Genomic DNA, 21950 nt, shown 5'->3' with positions numbered 1-21950 from the left:
ACAGTGAAATCTCAAATAAGAGCATAGAGCTTATTTTGCCTCTGTGTTTGGCACTGGTGCGACCATTGCAAGAATCCTGTGTCTGGTTCTGTTGCCCACAATTCAAGAAGGACGTTGATAAATTGGAGAACATTCAGAGAAGAGCCATGAGAATGATTAAAGGGTTGGAAAACCTGCCTTATGGTGATAGACTCAAGAAACTCAATCTATTTAGCGTAACAAAGAGAAGGCTAAGGGATGACTTGATTATAGTCTTTAAGTACCTACATGGAGAAGAAATATTTAATAATGGGCTCTTCAACCTAGCAGAGAAAGGTCTAACACGATCCAACAGCTGGAAGTTGAAGCAAGACAAATTCAGCCTGGAAATAAGGCATACGTTTTTAACAGTGAGGGTAATTAACCATTGCAACAATTCACCAAGGGTTGTGATGGATTCTTGACAATTTTTAAATCAAGGTTGGATGTTTTTCTAAAACAGTGGCCCCCAAACTTTTTATTTGTCCCCCCCCTTACCAGTAATGGAATCTATCTGTGCCCCCCAGGAGCCACCGTTGGGAGCCAGGGACCTGGGGCCAGGAGCCAAGCCATGCCCAGGGCTGCAGCTGGGGGCTGAGCCATGCCGGGACCAGGGGCTGGGAGTGGAGCTGTGGTCAGGGCTGGGAGCCAGGGACCCAGGCTGGGGCCAGAGTGGAGCTAGGGGCAGAGGGGGCTCAGTGGCGCTCCCTCCCCACTCCCCGTGGGGGCTGGCCCAGTCCCCACCATGCCCCCTGACCGCGCCCCCCCTGAACGTTCTTCCATGCCCTCCCAGGGGGGTGCGCCCCGCAGTTTGAGGACCACTGTTGTAAAATCTCTGCTCTGGGGACTTTGGGGGGGAAGTTCTTTGGCCTGGATGATCACAACAGTCCCTTCTGGCCTTGGAATCCATGAATCTCTGCCTGAGGGTCAGAACACGTGCAATCACGGCTCTCCTCTCCCACAACTGCCAACAGCTTTCTCATTTCTTGTCGGCGTCGTGATCTAAATAACAGCAACATGCCCCGAATGCGTCTCTCTCAAGACGCAAGCTCCTCTTTCTGCCTCCTTGAAGGAGCCTTAACTTGCCAAGCGACATGCCAGACGCCAAGTACCTTGTGAGATGGCGGCTGTTCATCATCCACTTTCCCACTTCATTACCACCTCCCGGGGACTCGACGCACCCCCGGGAAGGAACACCTCGGCAGCGTTCACTTTCAATATTGCCTGCTCCTTCCTTTGGCTGCTCTTTTGTTAGACACATTTGCAACACTTCAGCTTGTGCCGTGGCAAGTAACTTCTGTGCATAATGGATTTCCTTTCCCCGCCTGAGAAAAGGGAGGAAAAAACCCTTCCAAGTTTCTTTTCTCGCACGTATGTCACCTACTCATCTTGTGTGCTAACAGAGTGACACTCTTCCATGCTATGGGTGCAAACCAAAGTGGGCAGCACTTGTTGCAAATGTGTCGGCTTTCCCCTTTTGTTCCAGTTGCTCATGGAGCTGGATCGCTACTTGTAGGAATTCATAGAATAGTTTGGGCCACTTGTGAAATCTGTCGGTGAGAGGCAGCAGCCGTTTCATCCCCATAGAATGAATGAGACTGGTTATGACATTGGACTGAGGCTCAGGAGATCTGGATTCAACTCCCAGTTCTGCCACAAACTCCATACAAGACCTCAGGAAGTCACTGAATGTCTCAGCGCAGCAAAACTCATCTGTCACATGGGGATAATGATACTTGCTTTCACCCAGCCTCTGTCTGTCTTGTCTGTTTAACTTGTAATGCTCTTTGTAGGCCTCACGTGTGTCTGTCCAGAGCCTGCTGCAATGGGGCCTTGATCTAGTTTGGGGTCTTTTGATGTTATTGGAATCCCACTAAATACGGTAAATAAAATAATCTGTTAAACAGAATCTAAATTCCTAGTTCTCATTGAACCCACTCAGACAGCTCAAGCCTTCTCATAAGTATAAATCAAACAGAAACCTCTTAAACAAGAGGTCTTGACCTCAAATTGGCCCTGTCAACACTGGTTCTCCACTTGTGAGGTAACTCACTTCTCTTCATGTGTCAGTATATTTATGCCTGCATCTGTAATTTTCACTCCATGCACCTGAAGAACTGGGTTTTTTACCCACGAAAGCTTATGCCCAAATAAATCTGTTAGTCTTTAAGGTGACACTGGACTCCTTGTTGCTCTTAAAAGAGAAAATGTTATTCCCCTGGAGCCCAGTCCGCTGGGTCCAGTGAGTCCTCTAGCAGCTGTATGATAATGCCTCCACTTAACAAATGCTCCCTTTTATCTAGTCATCTCTCTCTTGCATAGCTCCTTGTGGTGCAGTGCCAGGTTGTTCCTTTATCTCCGTGAAATGAATTGATCTTAATCCACATCCCAATGTACAGGTATCAGGCTCACAAATTCCAGCATCCCATTCCATATTACCTGCCCCCCTCAGCAGCAAGGCTAAGGAGGAAGGCTGGCCCAGAGGTTAGGGTACTAGCTGGAGACTTGGGTTCAAGTTCTTGCTCTGCCACAGACTTCCTGCATGATCTTGGGCAAATCACTAAAGAGCTCTGTGCCTCAGTTTCCCATCTGTCTCACGGGGATGATAGCACTGCCCTGCCTCCCAGGGGTGAACTGTTCAGGTACTACAGCAAGGGAGGCCATATAAGAACCAGAGACAGCAAATGTTGAATTGAGCCCCAAGTCTGCCAGACTCATTTCAACACCGGAAATGCCACAGCGCTCAGCGCTTAAAGTGTCACAGGGATCAGTGTTATGTCCAAACTTACTAGGACAGACTGGGCTGACTGACCTTCACCAGCCCTTAAAGAACATGACATTTCTTAACAACAAAAATAGATGATGACAAGGGGTTTAATCCTTCACCACGAATAAGAACATAAGAACGGCCATACTGGGTCAGACCAAAGGTCCATCTAACCCAGTATCCTGTCTTCCGACAGCAGCCAATGCCAGGTGCCCCAGAGAGAATGAACAGAACAGGTAATCAAGTGATTCATCCCATTGCCCATTCCCAGTTTCTGGCAAACAGAGGCAAGGGACACCATCCCTGCCCATCCAGGCTAATAGCAATTGATGGACCTATCCTCCAAATCGGTCCAAAGAGCTTTGCACTCAGCAAAGTGTAAACGAAATTCTGTTCTCTGACCCAGGCTGTTCCTGAAGCAGAGATCCAGTGAGAGAGGCCTGGTGATACAAGAAAACCAAAACAACATAAAACAAAGCTCGCTGTGTGTGTTAGCCAAAGGTGAAGCTTCCCCAGAACAGATGGCTGTTGCTACAGAGCCATTCATAGCGACTGCCTCTGGTTTATTAAGTGATTCTGCTGTAAGTGAAAGCAGATAACAGGGAGACAAGATCTGTATGAAGACATAACATGATAAACTGCCCACGGGATGAAAATCGCAGAGCTCAGCTGGAATGCGCTGGGCCCCGATGTAATCAGGAGTGCTACAGGAATCCAGGGGCAGGGAGGGAGGGGATGCTGGTCTTAGGGAATGCACCATGCGATGGGAGTTGATTCACTGCTGCACGGACATGAAAGTGCCCTGCTTGGTCTGAAGAAAGAAAAGCGGTTTCAGTGATAAACGACCCATCCCTTCACGCTATAGGCAGCGTGCTCAGAGCTTCCAGGCTTCTGCGTCCTTTCTGCTTCATTTGCAACAGCATTCCTCTCAACATCATCCTGCCTCAGGGGAGTGGGGGGACCAAGGAGCCACTGCAGCATCTGTAACCATTGCCGAGATTTGGGAGTTAAGCTTATACATGGGAGACAGCATGGCCCAGGGGGCAGGGGTCTAGCCAAGGAGTTGGGAGGATCTGGCTCTGACATCCACCTGCTGTGAATCATGTCACACCTACATGCCTCAGTTTCTCCACCCATTAAATGATGGTAATGATTATGACCTTTCTTTGTAAAGAGCTTTTGAGAGCTACAGAGGAAAAGTGCTATATCAGAGTTAGGTGCCATTATACAAAGAAACAACCCAGCTTGCCTGTTGTCTATTCTTTCCTTCCTTCCCCCTCTCTTTCTCTGCTGTTTACAGGACATCCCCCGCTGCAGAGCCTCAGCACTGACCTATAAGGTCTCCTCCTTATAGCTAAATACACACATCCAACATGCACCTACATCTTAGACTTTGGGGGGCTGTACGAAATGGGGCCAGAATTTTAACCAACCCCAGATTTTGTGTGGAAAAGAAAACACATGCACCGTGGTGGGATTTCACAACGCAAAGGCCGGCAGCCCTGACTGTGCCCGGTTCAGAGCAAAACTGACGAGCAAGCCCAAGTCACTTCTCCGATGTGCTCCTAACGACACACAGGCTCCTCCCACCCCACTCCCTGCATCACACCCAGAAGGCACACAGCAAGCCAGGCTCTTGGTTCCACTAGATAATGTTATCACCATATGCAGGGGCTCAGAACCAAGGGGGCTGAGTCTCCATGGACCTATAGCCCAGGAAGCCATTGCGGGGGGAGCTTGAAATGTTACTATTCTGATCTGGTGATGCTGCGGCCAGCTCCTCAAAAGTGTGTAGGTGCCTAATTCCCATTGATTTCTAAGGGAGTCTGGTACCTGCATACCTTTGAGGATCTGGGCCTACTTGCCCATTTCGCAACCCTGTCAGTGTGGGCGCCGGGTGCGTGGCCGTGAGGAATCAGAACCCCAAGGGTCCAGTAGCAGAGAAAGTGAGAACTAAGATCGGGCTATGTCTCTGGCCTTCCCATCACCCCGGGATGAGCAGGCGCCAGCTCCCTGGGGGTGCACTCACGTCGGTTAAGGCCGCGTTGATGTAGTTGTTACTGTCGCCATCCATGGAGATGAGGAAGGGAAGGCATCGGTCTGGAGGCAGGACGTCCATGCTTCGGTTCTTCTCCCGGTTCCGCGGCAAGAGGGCGATGCTGCACTCCTCCACATCCAGGTGGGGTGTGACCGAGTTCAGGGTCTGCGAGGCACACAGCGCCGGGGTTACTAAACCCATCCCTCCCCCGCAGGCTCCCCTTTCCATCTGAACTAGACCCAGCCTGCGACTTGCACTAACAGGGCTGCTCTGCTCAGCAGCAGAGCTCCCTGGGGCGTGGGCCCTCAGCAGAGCTCCCTTCCACGTGCAAGGCCAGCATTGACTGCAGCCTCAAGGGAGAAGTGAGGGAAGGCGGCTCTCTGGTTGCCTGGTGACACCCCACCTGGACGGGGGCTTCTGGCCTCCCACAGGCAGATGCTGTCGGTAGTAACTGGCTGAGTCTAAGCTGGGGAGCGGGATGGGGGCAGGGCACAGGGCAACAGGACACTTGTTGGCTTTGAATGTAGTTCCTAGGAACGTCTTGTCCCCAGGAAGGACTGGCAGCGTCTCTGTAGCCTCCCAAGGGTGAATGGAGCCCCCGGCCCAGGGAAGTCTCCCGGGTGCTCACCTGGAATTCCTCCCGCAGCTGCGAGGAGTTGCTCTGCGGTTCTATCCTGACCATCTCCTTGTACGTTGGCTTGAATTCGCTGACCGGGATGGCAGTTTCCCCACACAGGCAGGCTTCCAGGATGGCGTCGTGGATGAAGACGTACTGCTCCTTCAGGGGGAGGGAAGACACCAGCATTAGCAATGGGCTCCAGGAGGGGAGCAGAGAAGGGGGCCCATTGAAGAGGCCCCGGACACAGCAGGACTCGCTACTCCGTCAGGGGCACATATACAGTACAAACGCTGACTCTGCTGCCCTGAGCTGCCACTATGCCTAGGTGAAGTGGCCCAGCATTGCCCACCTGGGGAGCCCTCTGGGAAGGATTAAGCCAAATGCCCATGGCTCTCCAGACCCCGCAGACCTTGCCATGTTTGCTGAGGCCATTCCTGGAAGGACATTGCCAGACATGGTGGCAGGGGCGGGTTTTTTGCTTTCCATGGGAACATCAGAGGATGTTATGGAGACAGAGCAGCAATACCTGATGCAGGAAGGGCTAATTAATTAAGATTAAGCATCACTAACTATTTTAATTGACTGCTCACGCAGGGCCAGGACTTAGGGAATCCCTGTATAGGGAACACAGGCTGGTAGCTAGGGAGTCAGAGAGAACCACAGGATCTGCCTGTGTCCAGCAGCCTCAGTAACAAGTCTCCTTTAGATGCATCCCAGCCCAGTCCTGTCTCTCCTCCTGGCACCAGACTATGGTGGATACAGAGAAGGGAGGGGAACAGACTCTGCACCTGATACCAGATCTGGGAAGCCTGTTGTTAAAAGGCAGAAGTGGGGGGGTGTCTTCCCCCCTTTACCCTCCCTACACACCTCGGTCTGGATCATGTTGATTCTCCGTGAACACAGCGTTTTCACGCAGTTGTAAATGTCCACAACGCCCTCGCACTCGGCCATGTCCAGCATCACATCCAGGACGATGTAACAGCCTGTCCTCCCGGTGCCAGCACTGGGGCAATGGGGAGTGGGAGGGGAACAAACAAATAGAGGATCAGTAATTACATGGGAGTAAAGCCTGCAAAACCTGCCGGTGACGTCAAATGACAGCACATGTACACACGACACAGACACAACACACCCTCACACGGCATGACACAGAAACACACACAGGCACCAGTTCAAACCCTCGCCAGTGAGTCTGTCCCTCCTACAGACAGACCAGGTGGAAGAAGCTTAAGTTATCCCTACACTGCAATCACAGGGTGCCGACCCAAACGACCTTTAATCTGTCTAGGTGAGGTATTGGACCAGCCCAGCTGCAGCAGTGCATGTTTCAGCCTGGACTAGCCGCCTGAGTAATCACCCGGGGCCCTGGGTGGGTTTGTGCAGCCTGTGTTGAAGCCCGTGCTGCCACAGCTTCACTACTAGGGTACCTGAGCCACCTGGATTAAGACTAGTTTAAGTCTGGCCACCTGAGCTGTACCCCGGGTCTGCAGTGTGGACATACCCTTAGAAACATCCCAGCACTGCCCATCACACTCACCCCATCAGACAATCCACTTGTCTGAGCCATACCAACCCCCAGCACGCCAGGAATGGATTTACTCCCCCCGCCCTCTTTTCCCAGAGGCTTTTATAGTGAAATACTAATTTCTGGGGCTGATGAATCACTCCCCATGATTATCAGTGATTACAGACTACGGGGACTAATCACACTCCTTGTCTCCAGTGAATGAATACTGATGAGGCAATTGACAAGGAGAAATCAAATAAAAAATCCCTCTCATTCATCAGCTCCTCCTTGTTTGCCCAGCAGAGGAAGAGCCGTGAACACCGTCGCAAAGGAAGTCTGGGACGCTCTGATGGATGGTCAGAGAGGACAGGCACTTTCTGTTCTGTTTCAGGTTCAAACCAGAGGCCTGGCCACTCATTCCTGGCCCTAATCTTCTCCTTGAGCCTGACCAGTCCTTGCATGTAAGATCTCCAAGAAATGATGTAACGGGGTCAGGAGCAAACTCAAATCCCTACCAACGTAGGTTAACTGAGACCAAGTGGGAAGGCCAGTTCTGAGCAGAGACTGAGGAGTTTATTTGAAGGTGAACAACCCCAGCAGCTGGGAGCATATAAATGGAGAGGAAGGAAGCACTGGGGGGAGAGCTGAGAGCCTGAAGGAAGGTAGAGGTAGGCAGAACTAGCTGGTGCTAGCTCACAGGGGACCACCCAGTGACAGTGATTCAATATTCTCTTCCACATCCTGTCCTGAACTGCTGAGTTGTGTTGCCATGTGCTGCTAAATAGCTGCCCTGCTCCACCCTAGAAGTGGCTGCATTTCTGTGAAAGGCAGGGGATTCCTGGAAGAGATCACCAGCTGGTGGCTGAGGGGGGAACCCCTAAAAGAGGAGTTTGTGGTCTTAAATTGAGTATTTACAAGTGGCCAGCTGTCCACATTCCCATGAAAAATCCATCACAGATGGGACTCACTGGCCTCCATAGCAAAGCTTGCTCTAGGAATTATTTGGTGGGAGTTCTCTGGCCTGTGCTATGGACAGGGACAGACTAGATGGTCACAATGGTCCCTTCTGGCTTTCGAATCCATGAATCTCAGTGGAGCGGTCCTGAGTCTAACTGGCCAGGGGGACTGAACAACACACACTCAAGTGACAGTGGACGCTCTGAAGCAGGGTTAGATGCTGGCTTGAGGGGACAGCATGGGAGATGTTTGTACTGAGACTGAACAGATGCTTTCAGGCTCTGGGTCAACCTGGATTCATTTCACCAGGCTGTAAATTCACGTCAGGAGAACACACAGGCCCCTGTGCAGCGCTCCAAATCGCAAGTGCTTGAAATACACACCCTTCCCTAGATGCCTCCTATTTCAGAGGCACCTGCTACCCATCAGCCTGGGTAAGAACATTTTACAGCTCAGTACGTTCATGCAGAGACACCCAACCCCGAGCCATAAACCAGAGGCTCCTTACCTGCCGCAGCCAAGTCACACATTTCATAGCTCCCTGTTAAATATTTTACTATCGAACCAAGTGTCCTACACTCCAAGCCAAAGCGCCCTGGGACACGATTCTATGGGGCAGGCCCCATCCCCTTGCTCAAGCCCTCCCACTTCTAGGGAGCTTTCGGTGCTCACACCCAGCCTCTCCAAATACAGGAGTCACATGACGCCTATGAGTGCTGCGTCCCCTTCCACTGCCCGGCAGTGAAATCTCTGGGGTTCTCCAAGCAGCTGCAGCTGGTTCTTACCTGCAGTGGATGACTATAGGCCCTGCGTCGGGGGGTGTGGAAACCTTCACTCTTCGGATGAAGGCCAAGAGCCCGGTGGCGTGGTAAGGCACCCCGTGTTCGGGCCACGACGTGAAGTGGAACTGCTTTACCTCATGCCTCGCTGAGTAGCCCCTCTGTAAAGGAAGCACAAGGCAGGGTGAGGACAGAGGAATCCCGGAGGCAGGAGCCAAGGACCTGGAGAACAAAGGGGAATGGAGACCCAGACTCACTACAGCTGTCTCTGGATTCCAGGCAGCAGCAGATGGATCACTGTCGGTTATGCACCACCAGACCAAGATCGCTGAGGGTGGCTTTGCTGGCGCACATGCTAGTGATCTGGAGCATCTGACAGGTTGCCCCTCCGAGCAGGCTCCTCCCTGGCCCTGCGCCTCTGTTCCCCACTGGCCATGTCATCGCATTCCCTGGGGTGAGCGTGCCCAGGTGCTGCCGAGTGTGCGGTCACTCATGAACAGACGGGGTGGGTGTGATTCTCCATGACCCTACACCTTGGGCAGTCATTTACACCAGTCAGGACTAGGTTAGGGTTAGCGGGTTAGAGTTAGCTTAGGGGGTTAGGGTTGGCTTAGGGGTCTAGGGTGATAATTTACACACACTGTGCCCTGGTGTAAACAGAGGGAAGAATCTTGCCCCATATCTCTAGCGCCCCCTAACAAGATACAGTGTTCACAGTTCTATGTGGGCCCTGTGGATTAACCCCCGCAGGGATGAACTAAATAGCAATTGCTAAGTCTTGCGAGCTGGCAGTGCCATGGACAGATGTTCCTGGTACCCTACAGCCACATAGTCTCAGCTCTTTTTCTGTCAGCGACAATGGGGTTAAAAACAGAAAACCCGTGATAAGTAGCCCTTCTGCACAGGCCTCCGGGGCACCAAGGAATGGCCTGGTAATGAATACACTCGTTTCCAGGAAGCTGTTTGGTACCTAGCTCGTAACAAGACAGTAATTTCGTGTTCCTGCAGATTAGGGGGTACATTACACTTATTATATCCCAAGGTACCGTACTGTACAGTAATTGCCATGCAATCTGCACTCCACACTAGAGGATAGAAACAATCGTTCACTCCCTCTGCAATTACATGGTGCTTACCCTAAAATTAGATGATCAACAGTGACCATGTAAATAACGAGCAGTTCTACCCAGCCTGCCCGGAGCACGGCTCCTACTGCCTGATGGCCATGAGCACCAGTGACACAGCGCATGGCTTGGAGTGGGGTACAGAGAGTCTCACTACGAGTTTTGGGGTGCAACTGAGCCATGGGAAACTCACACTAAACAGCAACAGAAAAATAGGCTCCCTAGGAGAAGAGGGGGAAAAATAGGCTTCCCTAGGAGAAGAGGGGGAAGCCCCACTGTTTGGGGCATTTAAATGGGCCAGGACACAGCCCAGGACAATCACAGAATCATTGACCATCAGGGTTGGAAGGGACCTCAGGAGGTCATCTAGCCCATCTAGCTCAAAGCAGAACCTAATCCCCATCTAAATCATCCCAGCCAGGGCTTTAAGCCTGACCTTAAAAACCTCTAAGGAAGGAGATTCCACCACCTCCCTAGGTAACGCATTCCAGTGTTTCACCACCCTCCGAGTGAAATAGTTTTTCCTAATATCCAACCTAAACCTCCCCCACTGCAACTTGAGATGATTACTCCTTGTTCTGTCACCTGCCATCACTGAGAACAGTCTAGATCCATCCTCTTTGGAACCCCCTTTCAGGTAGTTGAAAGCAGCTATCAAATCCCCCCTCATTCTTCTCTTCTGCAGACTAAATAATTCCAGTTCCCTCAGCCTCTCCTCATAAGTCATGTATTCAAGTCCCCTAATCATTTTTTTGCTCTCTGCTGGACTCTTTCCAATTTTTCTACAGAATGTACTGTAAGGAGCGATGCTGCCCTGGCCAGAGAGGGAGTGGAGGTCCTTCGGTCTTGTATCGGGTACTCCAACCAGAGCTGACCCCAAGCCCATTGAAGTCAATGGGAGTCTGTCCACTGACTGAATTAGGCTTTGGTTCAGGCCCTTGGTGAACAACTAACCCACTTCAGCATATCAAGACCAACCCCAGCATCCTGGGCCAAATTCTGCTCTCATATACCCCAGTGTAATCCAGAATGACTCCAGTGAAGTCAATGCAGTTACTCCAGGTTTACACTGCTGTTTATGAGAGCATGGTTTGTTTGCGGGGCTCTAGATGCACATGCATGGTGGCAGCTCTCTGCCTGTCAGTCCCTGGATTAGCCTGGCCCCCGGCATCTGCAAAGTGCTTGCAGACTTTGCTTGCTGGCAGCATCCCCTTCCCTGGGAAGCACAGGGGATTATCTGATACAAGCCAGGGAGCAACCTAACCTGGGATAGAACAGGCCTCCTGCATCCACAGGGATGAGGGATGAGGCAGCACAACGCAGGCACTTACCCTCTCCAGGGCGAACGTCCGGACGGCATATTCCGCCAGCATCTCCGATTTGACCAGGGTGATTTTGATGTCTCCGTACATCTCGGAGTCGTCCGGCCAGTACTTGGAACACTTCACCTGCCACAAGCAAACAGACCACGCTGTAGCACCGTGGGAGGACGGGCCCTAGCAGAGCCAAAGCTGTCAGGGACAGGAATGGGACTGGTCCCTTACCCTTCCCACCTCCACCAGCTTGGTGACCATCACGATGCTGGAACAGTGCTCCTGCCACACCATGCGCCAGAAATCGTACACCATTTCCTGCTTGGGGCCTGGGGGACAAAGAGGAAAAGAACTGAGACCCCATAGAGGAAACCACTATCCTCAGATCCCACTATGCCTCCCCGAGATCAGGGCCCCAGTGGGTTAGGATCTGTATAGACACATACCAACAAACAGACCTGGCCCTGACGAGCTTCCAGTCTCAATATCATGCTACTTCCCTTTCCCCCTGTTCACTTTTTTTGGTAAATAAAACCCCTTGGGAGTCTGAAGCTAAAATGTCTCTCCTCACTGAAATGGTATCTTCCCCAGCTGACATCATTTTCTCTTGTTATTGTAGGGTTGCATGTGAGTGGTGGACTGCTCACACTGGCTTGTTATTACAGTGCCACTTGTGGGCACTGAGGTGTGCAGACCAGTTTGTTATTGTAGGGTTGCATGTGAGTGGTGGGCTGCTCACACTGGCTTGTTATTACAGTGCCACTTGTGGGCACTGAGGTGTGCAGACCAGTTTGTTATTGTAGGGTTGCATGTGAGTGGTGGGCTGCTCACACTGGCTTGTTATTACAGTGCCACTTGTGGGCACTGAGGTGTGCACACCGGTTTGTTATTGTAGGGTTGCCTGCCCGCAGTGGGGCTGCAGGCAGCAATTTTTTTTCTTGCAAGGCTGCATGTGGGTTTTGGAATTGCGTGCACTGCCTTGCCATTGTAGAGCTGCACATGAGAGGCGGGCTGTGCACACCGGTTTGTTATGGTAGGGTTGCTGACAAGGCTGCCCATGGGCGCTAGCTTTGCTTCTCTTGTTATGGTAGGGTTGCTCCTGAGCACTGACCTGTGTAAACTCATTTATAATTGCAGGGCTGGTTGTGATAGCTGGAACCCTTGGATCTGAGCACAGTCCTGGTGAGCCACTGATGTGTTGTGTTGGGATGAAAGGATTAAGGAAGCCCACCTCTTGTCCCCTGACATAGCCCCTAGCCAATGAGAATGGAATGTCCCTTCACAGAGAATCCAGTTCATTGGTTGCCATTTCAATCAGACCTGGTAGTTGTTTCCACTTTGGGATTGAGCCAAAGGCCACTGAAGTCAACTGGAGTCTTTCCATTAACTTCAACATGCTTCGGATCAGGCCTAAATAACTCTGTAGTGTTTCTGTGCCCCATTTGGCCTGCAAAGGTCCCGGGCATCCTGCAGGGAGAATAGGGCTGTGCGCGAGGATTGCAAGTGATTGTTATTCAGTAGGGAATTTCCAGCCGGCATTTGGTTTGGTGCTAATGTGTTGGGATCAGAAAGCCCAGTCTCCAGCCCACCTTGCACTGAACCACGGATTTAATCTCCACATTACAAACCACATCCCCTGGGGGGAAAGCTGCAGGTCACTGGACCCCCGAGCACCGTCTGCCCAATGGCCCTGGGAGAGGCAGAGAATGAAAGACAAAGCCAGGAGCTCGAAGGCACTTTACCTTGAGTGGCTATGAAGTGGTTGGATCTGTGGTAACCCTGTAATGGAACAAGATTCTGTTAAACCTCTAGGGAAGGAAATCTGGTTGAGACACAGCTGATGAGCCACCCTCAGTGGGGGTTGCCATGAGACCCTGTTCCTATTGACCAAGTTGATGGCCAGCTCACCAGAGAACTGGACCATGGGGAGAGGGTAAAGCCCATGGCACAGAGTGACTACCTGGCATCCCTATGCATTTCCCCGGGCAGGGGGAAGGCTCAGGCCAGTGAGATTTCCCCTGCAGTGATCTCCGAACAAACACCATCCTCTGAACACGGGTATTTGTACTGGGCATAAAGCCTCTTGCTCAGAACTCTCCTGGGTCCCAGACAATGCCAGGCTGAGAGAGACTGACTGCACTCTGAGACCAGGAGGAGACTAGTCAGTAGGATGCCTGGCTTCGATCCGAGACTCCCTGATGCTCCATGCCCCAGATAAGCTAAGAGTTTCCAGCTGGCCAGACCTGGAGCTTGTTGCGTTCTCTAAAGGCCACTCTCAGCTGTAAGCCCCCAGACACAACCTTCCTTAAACACAGGTTCCCAGCCAGGATCAACAAGCACCCCCCCCAGTTCACACCAATAAGGATGTTAGGCAAACTCCAGAGACACCCTCGAGGGGGGTGGGGGCTTTCTGACATCATCCCCTAGGTTCTGTCTACATCAGGAGCTCACGGCGTGATGCCCAGCTTGTGTAGACAGCCATGTCAGTGAAGGAACTGGCTGGCCCGAGTACAAACCCGCCCAGACCCCACGGATATATCCTTGGGGCGGCTAGCCCCTGTCACTGCTGCCTGTGCAACCACGGCTACACGACTATTTCTAGCGCACTATCTAGGTGAGAGTTCACACAAGTACGTGTGAGCTGGGGATCACACCCGGAGCACCAAGTGGGGACGTAGCCATAGAAATGTAGGGCTGGACAGGACCTCAAGAGACCATCTAGACCATCCCCTTAAGTCTTCCTACACCACCCCTGAGAGGTGTTTGGCACATGGGCATGACCCTGGGGGAATTCCTCTCTCAGTAGCTACGGGGTAGGCAGTAGTGCGAGAGCAGCCCCCTTTCCGCAGGGACGGGGAGAGAAGGGAGAGGGCTGGGAACTATAAAGAATGAGGAGGAATGGACAGGGGGTGAATGGGGAAGGGAGTAAAGAGGACTTGGAAAAGAGGAGAGACGAGCAATCCGAGGGGTGGGGGAAAGGAATTTGAAAATGGGTCAAGTGGGGAAGAGGAGTGCAAGGGGGGAAACAAGACCTCAAAAGAGGGGGGTGGAGGACAGAGAGATTTCACTGTAGAATCCCCCAAGATCACCCCACCAACATGCTGGAGCAGACTCTGTGACCCCCTCTGCCCCGTTCTCTACTCCAATTTGCTGTCGGAAGCCACTCACCTGGCCCCTTCTACTTACAGCCGGGCTGTGTCCACAGCACAGAAGCCAGAGAGACAATCAAAGCCCTGGCCTGACATTCAGAGGCCAGGTGCCTTGGTCAGAGGCTTCCTGCTTACACAACCGGCGCCGACAAACATTTGAAGGCTGTGGGTAATGTCACCGTGAGAGCCCTATTAATAATATCCCAGTCCGAAGCAGGCATGTGGACCCGGGTAATGGCCCACACTCCTCATTCATCTGAGCCAGTTACTGCAAACATTACTAATTCTGAGTAGGGAAGTGTCAGCCCAAACAGCAGAGCAAATCTTAACAAGGCCAATAACAGAACCAGGAGGGCTCCAGCTGCAGACCCATCATGTGCAATTTCAGCAGGGTTTGTTTCCAGGGGTCAGTTTGCTGGTATGGGGGAAGCTGCCTTGACCATGCTTTAATGATGCAATTGCTGGAGATCGATAAGGAAATAAAAACACAAAACCTTCCGACAGCCAGACTGATGGGCAGACATACAAATAAAACCCCCCGGCTCCGTCAGGCTGCAGAAGGGAAGACACTGAGCCAGCCTAATTCTCACTGGTGCACAGGCCTCTCTAGCTGCTCCAGGGCTGTGAAGAGCCTTGTCTGCATGGGACAGTGTGATACAGGTGGAGTTATCCAGGCAGATATAATGGGGTGCCTGTGATAGGAGGGGGCTGGACTCCAGGATCCAAGAGGTCCCTGCTAGTCCTGTGTGGACATGCTTATTCCAGTACTGACTCATAGGTTCCAAGGCTAGAAGACACCACTGGGATCACCTAACTTGACCCCCTGTGGAACACAAGCCAGAGACCTGCCCCAAGACACTCCCTTGCGCAGAGCTTTAGAAAAACATCCCAGCTCGATTTAAAAACCGAGCATCTTCTTTTGGATCATTTGTTTAGTTTAACCTTCTTTCCAAGCTCCGTAAGCTAAACCAAAAGCAGCCCTCGCGTGTCTGCCGGAGAGACAGACCTGTAGCACTGCACCGGTTTGAAGTCACACCAAAAAACCTTTCCCACGTAACCAAGGTCTCAGTGCCGATGACAATCCAGTCCTCTCTGCCTGCACCTATGGCCACCGCTCCGCTGTACCCATGTGCTATTGCTGGGCCTGATTCCCAGGTCACACAAGCAGTCTCTGTAAGAGGCAGGACTTGAACCGCAGCCTCCTGAGGGGCAGTTGAGTGTCATCTAACAGGCACCTGTACACATCTACTCTACTTGCATCAGGGCCAGAGCACATGCTGGAAGGAAGTCCCCAGGTTGGTGTCGTGGGAGGAGTAAAGGAAAGTGGGGGAAAAAGTGAGGAGAGGGATATAGGCTACTTACTTCTCGGTTTATCCGAATCTTAATGATCCCAGTCGGACACAAGTTGAAAAGAAAAAGAGACCAGAGACAGGAAGATTAGTAAGGTACAGTCCAAGAGATGGATTAGAACACGGCAGCCATGGGAGCGGGTCACAGATGACAGACAGCAGAGAAAAGAAGCAGCAGTTGCCCATGGGGGACTCAGCATTGCTCCTGCTATCCCACTGGATCAGCCAGGCAGAATGAACTAACTGGGACAGCCCATCCCCCTAGACCCTATGGGGGCATTGCTCAGCTGGGGGGAGACCCAGCTGCGATGGGGGTGGGGGGAACGAGGGGCCTTGGCTCCGGTTCAGGAAAGAACTTGCCAAAGAAGTTCTGTGTGAGCCCCCAGGTTTGCCAGGCTCTCGCTGCAAACTGAGCAGTGCTGGCAAGCCCAGGAGAACTACTGCAGCGCTTCATATAATAACTATAGACTGAGGTTGGACTAATTCCCATGCAAACGACTCGAGGGATAGATACATCTGGCATGATCCAGGATAGATTCCCCCATCACCCTGCCCATGCACCCTTCCCAGATTACTCCAGCTCTCGGCTCCCGACCCAGCCCTGCCTGTGTCCCTCGGCCTGACCCACTGGCAGCTGCGTAGCCAGGTGGAGGGCACAGGGGGAGCGATCCAAAGAAGAGGTGCCACTCGCTGCGGCACTTTTACTGCCCCGGCGGCGGGCTGGGGGCCGGCCTCACTCGCGCCGGGTGTCTGCAGCCGCACTGAAGGTCCTGCCGCCGGGTGTCTGCAGCCGCACTGAAGGTCCCGCCGCCGGGGGAGTAGAAGTGCCGCAGCGGGTGGCGCCTTTTTTGGGGCTCGCGCCCCCTGTTCCCTCAACAGGGGAAAATTTAAGAGGGGCCAAGACATTCACAAGGCGCCACTTGTGCTCAGTGGGGGAGCGGCCGCTGCCCCGCTCCCCCCCCCAAGCTACGCCACTGCCCACTGGATACCCATCACCCCAGCCCTGGGCTCCCCACCCAGCCCTGCCTGTGCCCTCAGCCTGACCCACTGGATACCCCATCACCCCAGCCCTGGGCTCCCCACCCAGCCCTGCCTCTGCCCTCAGCCTGACCCACTGGATACCCCATCACCTCAGCCCTGGGCTCCCCACCCAGCCCTGCCTCTGCCCTCAGCCTGACCCACTGGATACCCCATCACCTCAGACCTGGGCTCCCCACCCAGCCCGGCCTGTGCCCTCAGCCCGACCCACTGGATACCCCATCACCCCAGCCCTGGGCTCCCCACCCAGCCCGGCCTCTGCCCTCAGCCCGACCCACTGGATACCCCATCACCCCAGCCCTGGGCTCCCCACCCAGCCCTGCCTGTGCCCTCAGCCTGATCCACTGGATACTCCTCATCTGGAGTACTGTGTCCAGTTTTGGGCCCCACACTACAAGAAGCATGTGGAAAAATTGGAAATAGTCCAGCGGAGGGCAATAAAAATGATTAGGGGACTGGAACACATGACTTATGAGGAGAGGCTGAGGGAACTGGGGATGTTTAGTCTGCAGAAGAGAAGAATGAGGGGGGATTTGATAGCTGCTTTCAACTACCTGAAACCTAGGGGTTTCAAAGTAGAAAACCTAGGGGTTCCAAAGTAGATGGCTCTAGACTGTTCTCAGTGGTAGCTGATGACAGAACAAGGAGTAATGGTCTCAAGTTGCAGTGGGGGAAGTTTAGGTTGGATATTAGGAAAAACTTTTTCACTAGGAGGGTGGTGAAACACTGGAATGCGTTACCTAGGGAGGTGGTGGAATCTCCTTCCTTAGAAGCTTTTAAGGTCAGGCTTGACAAAGCCCTGGCTGGGATGATTTAATTGGGGATCGGTCCTGCTTTGAGCAGGGAGTTGGACTAGATGACCTCCTGAGGTCCCTTCCAACCCTGATATTCTATGATTCTATGACACCCCATCACCCCAGCCCTGGGCTCCCCACCCAGCCCTGCCTGTGCCCTCAGCTCGACCCACTGGATACTCCATCAGTTCATGGGCTCCCAACCCAGTCCTGCCTGTGCCCTCAGGCTGACCTACTGGATACCCCATCACCCCAGCCCTGGGCTCCCCACCCAGCCCGGCCTCTGCCCTCAGCCTGACCCACTGGATACCCCATCACTCCATGGGCTCCCCACCCAGCCCTGCCTGTGCCCTCAGGCTGACCCACTGGATACCCCATCACCCCAGCCCTGGGCTCCCCACCCAGCCCGGCCTCTGCCCTCAGCCTGACCCACTGGATACCCCATCACTCCATGGGCTCCCCACCCAGCCCTGCCTGTGCCCCTCCGCCTGACCTGGCATTTCCCCTGATATTCCATTTCTGGTGCCCTCCACACACAGGTATAGAGCTTGGTCCATGGGGTGGGGAGGAAAAGACCACAGAGGAAAGAGGGAATGAGAGAGAGAGAGGAGCAGAAGGGGGAGATGGGATACTGGGGCACTGCGGGGAGGAATAGCAAGAACCAAAGAACATACATCGGGCAGGCTGTGGGAGCAGAGTTGTGCTGGGCCCTGTCATGCAGGGTGCGGTGGGTTAGTTAGTCAAACCTCCGGACATTCCTCCCGGGGGATCCCACCTCCCTCCACGCGCTGCTCGGATTTGCAGAACCATCCCTTACAGAACATGCATGGCCACACACAGATGCTGCGAGGTCCACACGCCGCCCCTCCTATCCCCCCGCAAGCGCACTGCGGGGACGCCGAGGTCGGGCCCAGAGCCCCCCGAGTACTCACGTCGATGTAGTTAGCGTTGATGTAATCCGAATTGGGGTCCCCGAGCAGCGGGTGCAGCTTGACTCGATGTCGGTCATCTGGAGAGCAAGTCAGACAAAGAGGCTGTGACAGTGCAGAAAGGGGGCGGCAGGCATGGAGACAACGGCCCGTGGTCCCTGCACGGCTCCAGCCCAGCTCTCTGTGCCCTTCTGAGCACTCCCCTTGGGGGAACGCAGCTTCTTATCAAAGATCTGCTGATGTCGCTCACTCCTGCTCCGCAGCCCCCTGCTACTCCAGTCCTGCCTCTCCTCCACCCCAAGCCCCACCGATGTCCCTTGCTCTGGACCCATAGCCCCCCTGCTATTCCAGTTCTGTCCCCTTCCCTGCCCCCATCAATGCCTCACACCTGACCAATAGCTCCCTGCTATTCCAATCCTACCCCCATCGGTATCCCTCACTCCTGACCCGTAGCCCCCTGCTATTCCAATCCTGCCTCCATCGATGCCCAGGCGTGGCCAGGTGGCTGTGTGGGCTGCCCTGTCCGCAGGTGTCACCTTTGCAGCTCCCATTGGCTGCGGTTCCTGGCTAATGGGAGCTGCGGGGGTGATGCTTGGGGTGGGAGCAGCATGCAGAGCCCCCTGGCTGCCCCTACGCGTAGGAGCCGGAGCACAGACATGCCGCTGCCTCCGGGAGCCATGGCACATGCGGAACAGGGCAAGCCCCTGACCCCACTCCCCAGCAGGAGCTCAAGGGCCGATTAAAACAACTGAAGGGCCGAATGTGGCCCCCGGGCTGTAGTTTGCCTACCCCTGAATTAGAAAGGGGTGGGCAAACTCACCGGCTGCCAGGGGCAGAAAGAGGGTGTGTAAGCAGGGAGGAGTTGAGAGTCCTTCTCTCCCCCTCCCGCAGAGCAGAGGCACCTGTGGTTGGCCTCTGTGACACACTTGACACAATTTGCTCCCACTCTGCAGCCATGTGAACGACCAGCAGCAATTTGCACAGCAGAGAGAGGAGCCAGATATATTTAGAAGCAATAAAAATAACCAGGGGAAGGTATTTCAGAGCAGCCTCAATGCGGTGATACAGCTTTGGCTGGGTTTTGATACACTTTTTGTCCCCCACCCTGGTGTGCACCCCGCAACACCCCCCGCTAAATCACAGCAAGGTGATAAGCACTGGGGCAGGTCTCCCCCTGACATACCCTCCCCTATCCCCAAAGTGGGGCAGCAGACAGAGCAAGGAGGTTCTTTGGGAGGGGGCTGGTGGGTTGGTATAAACCAGTACGTCCTGGGGTTAGCTCAAAACTCAGCCTCCTGTCCGAATTTCTATCCACAAAAGAATTGGCCTGGATGTCACAAAATCCACAGGTCCAGCCCATTTTCCTTGTGAGCCTGCAGCACAGAAAAGCACCCCTCCTGCGTTCCTTTGGGGGTTTGCAATGGAGAGAGGAATGCGGGGAAGATGTTGCGTTTATAAGGGACTGCACTGCATTGGGACATGGCCTTGCAATGCTTCACTGCTAGGGGAATACTGGCCCCTGGGGACGATGGGAATTCCATTGCAGCCCTAGACTGGGAAACACGAATCTCTCCCCTGAGCTTTGCAGAGCGTGGCCTCTGGCAGAATGACTCTGGGTCACCATTTGTCACAGATTCCCTGTGGTGCTGCTCCATGTCGGCCCAAGGCTCAGGGATGGCGCCCGCCTCTTCCTGGTGGTGGGGGCTGTTGTGGGCCTTAGCCCCACCTTGCCACGAGGCCCCACCTCCTGCTCCTCCTCTGGCCCCTGAGACCCCGCCCCTGGCCAGGCCAAAAGCCAGAGTCAGGCAGTAGTATGAACCATGCAGGGAGCCTGGGCCGCTGAGGGGAACCCCGGAGTCCTGGACCCTCCATCTGCCCTGGGCAGTGCACCCCCGGGGGGCAGGGACACAGACCAGGGGCTGCTTTTGGGCACCCCAGCCCACCATCCAGGGCAGGTAGAAGGTGCAGAGTTCCCTATAGTGCCCCAGGCTCTCTAGGCGGCTCTTACCATGGCCTGGCTCTGACTTCTGGGCTGTCCAGGGACTTGAGGGAAGAGGAGGAGCAGGGCCAGGGCCACGGAGGAGGCAGGGCTCCTGCATGTGTCCCAGTTTTGCATTTTGAAAAGGTGGTCACGCTAGTGGAACGTACCCTGGCTGTTGGGGTAGGGACCTGGCCATGGGATCATGCCAGAGGAGTAAAGCACTAGGACTCCGGCAGAAACAAGCCTTTCCGGTCTCTTCTGTTCTTTAAGAGCCAATCGCTTAACCTTAGCGTGTTTATTGTGTCCACATCTGTCTATTTTCTTACCCTGTAAGCTCCCTGGGGCAGGAAAATGGCCGTATAAGAGTTAGGTATTAATTAATAGCAATAAGTGTTCGTACAGCACCTAGCGCCACGGGGCCCAACTTGTCCATAGCCTTTGAGCACCACCAAACGTGTCCTATACTAGTAATGCATCTGATGAAGTGAGCTGTAGCTCACGAAAGCTTATGCTCAAATAAATTGGTTAGTCTCTAAGGTGCCACAAGTCCTCCTTTTCTTTTTGCGAGTACAGACTAACACGGCTGCTACTCTGAAACCTGTACTAGTAGGGTCTCTCAAGGCCAAGGGAGCCAGTGTCGCACGCAGCTCCAGCCTGTGAGCTAGACTCAAAGGCACAGAATGAATGGAAACCGCACCCCATAGACAAAGTGCCCCGAGCACGGGGATAGCTGCTGCACTCCACCAGCCCAACACATTCGTTCGGCTTCTTCCCCCCAATGAATTTGATAGATTTTACCCCACAGGGAAGCTGCCCCGCCCCCTAATCCTGGCCTGACTGGCCACAGTTATTCTGCTCCACAGCCAGCCGCTCTGCAAAGCTTTGCCAGCTCTTCTCCGTCCTGCCCTGGCTCACCCCCTTATTCCAGATGTGCTCTCCCAAGACAGCCCTGCTAGCGCCCTGAGCCTTCCTGTTCCAGTCCTGCCCCAGCCCATTGCACAGCTCGGCCATGCACAACTGTCACGACCTACCGCCCCTCGCTTCCCAGCTACTCCCCACACACGGCTCTGCCAGTGCACCTCATTCGTGATGCCTGGGCCTCTGCTGGGGTGAGGTTCTGTGAAGCAAATCTCTGGGAGGGACAGAAATGAAACCAACAACCGGGACAACACCCAAGAGCAAAGCACAACCTAGGTCCATGGAGTGAAGAGGCCAGCCCGTTCACCTGTTGTGCACCAGCGCATCACCCCTCCGCACCCCTGTCGCCTGTGCGTTGCTAGGAGACTCTTTGTAGAGGTTTCAAAGCATTCCAATATTAGGCAGGCAGGTTTTTCTGTTGTTTTTAAAGCCTTTGTCTCAGACACTTACAGGTTGGCATGTGATCCTGCCTCCCTTTGGTCTTGTCTTTCTTCTTGGATGCATCCCAGCCTTCAAAGAAACTCTAAAGAAAGCAGAAAAGTCTATTATCTATCCAGGGAACATATACATGGGATTCCCTCTGGTAGCCCCTGAAGCAAACGCCCCATCACACCTGCTCTAGGCTTAGGGTTGGGTGCAGTATCCATTGCAGTTTCGTCTAGCATTTTGA

General features: G+C 53.7%; 1 protein-coding gene across 16 annotated transcripts in view; it reads right to left on the bottom strand.

Moving 5' to 3' along the window:
• Nucleotides 1-21950, bottom strand: part of PTPRU (protein tyrosine phosphatase receptor type U) — a 321138-nt gene that overhangs the window by 29909 nt on the left and 269279 nt on the right. For 11 of the 16 annotated variants that reach the window (XM_073317468.2, XM_073317470.2, XM_073317476.2 and 8 more), the window contains 10 exons: nt 21731-21803; nt 18385-18461; nt 15634-15651; nt 12865-12901; nt 11354-11451; nt 11141-11257; nt 8692-8846; nt 6310-6445; nt 5452-5601; nt 4815-4988 (listed from right to left, as the gene is read on the bottom strand). In XM_073317468.2, the coding sequence (XP_073173569.2) occupies nt 4815-4988; nt 5452-5601; nt 6310-6445; nt 8692-8846; nt 11141-11257; nt 11354-11451; nt 12865-12901; nt 15634-15651; nt 18385-18461; nt 21731-21803 (1035 nt within the window). The remainder of the gene's footprint in view (nt 1-4814; nt 4989-5451; nt 5602-6309; nt 6446-8691; nt 8847-11140; nt 11258-11353; nt 11452-12864; nt 12902-15633; nt 15652-18384; nt 18462-21730; nt 21804-21950) is intronic. The other 5 variants (XM_073317471.2, XM_073317478.2, XM_073317479.2 and 2 more) reach the window with 1 other exon arrangement.

This window comes from Lepidochelys kempii, chromosome 19, assembly GCF_965140285.1.
Source record: "Lepidochelys kempii isolate rLepKem1 chromosome 19, rLepKem1.hap1, whole genome shotgun sequence".
In the NCBI taxonomy this organism is placed as follows: domain Eukaryota; kingdom Metazoa; phylum Chordata; order Testudines; family Cheloniidae; genus Lepidochelys; species Lepidochelys kempii.
The sequence above is the reverse complement of the archived record's forward strand: the minus strand, read 5'-3'. Positions and strand labels throughout refer to the sequence as shown.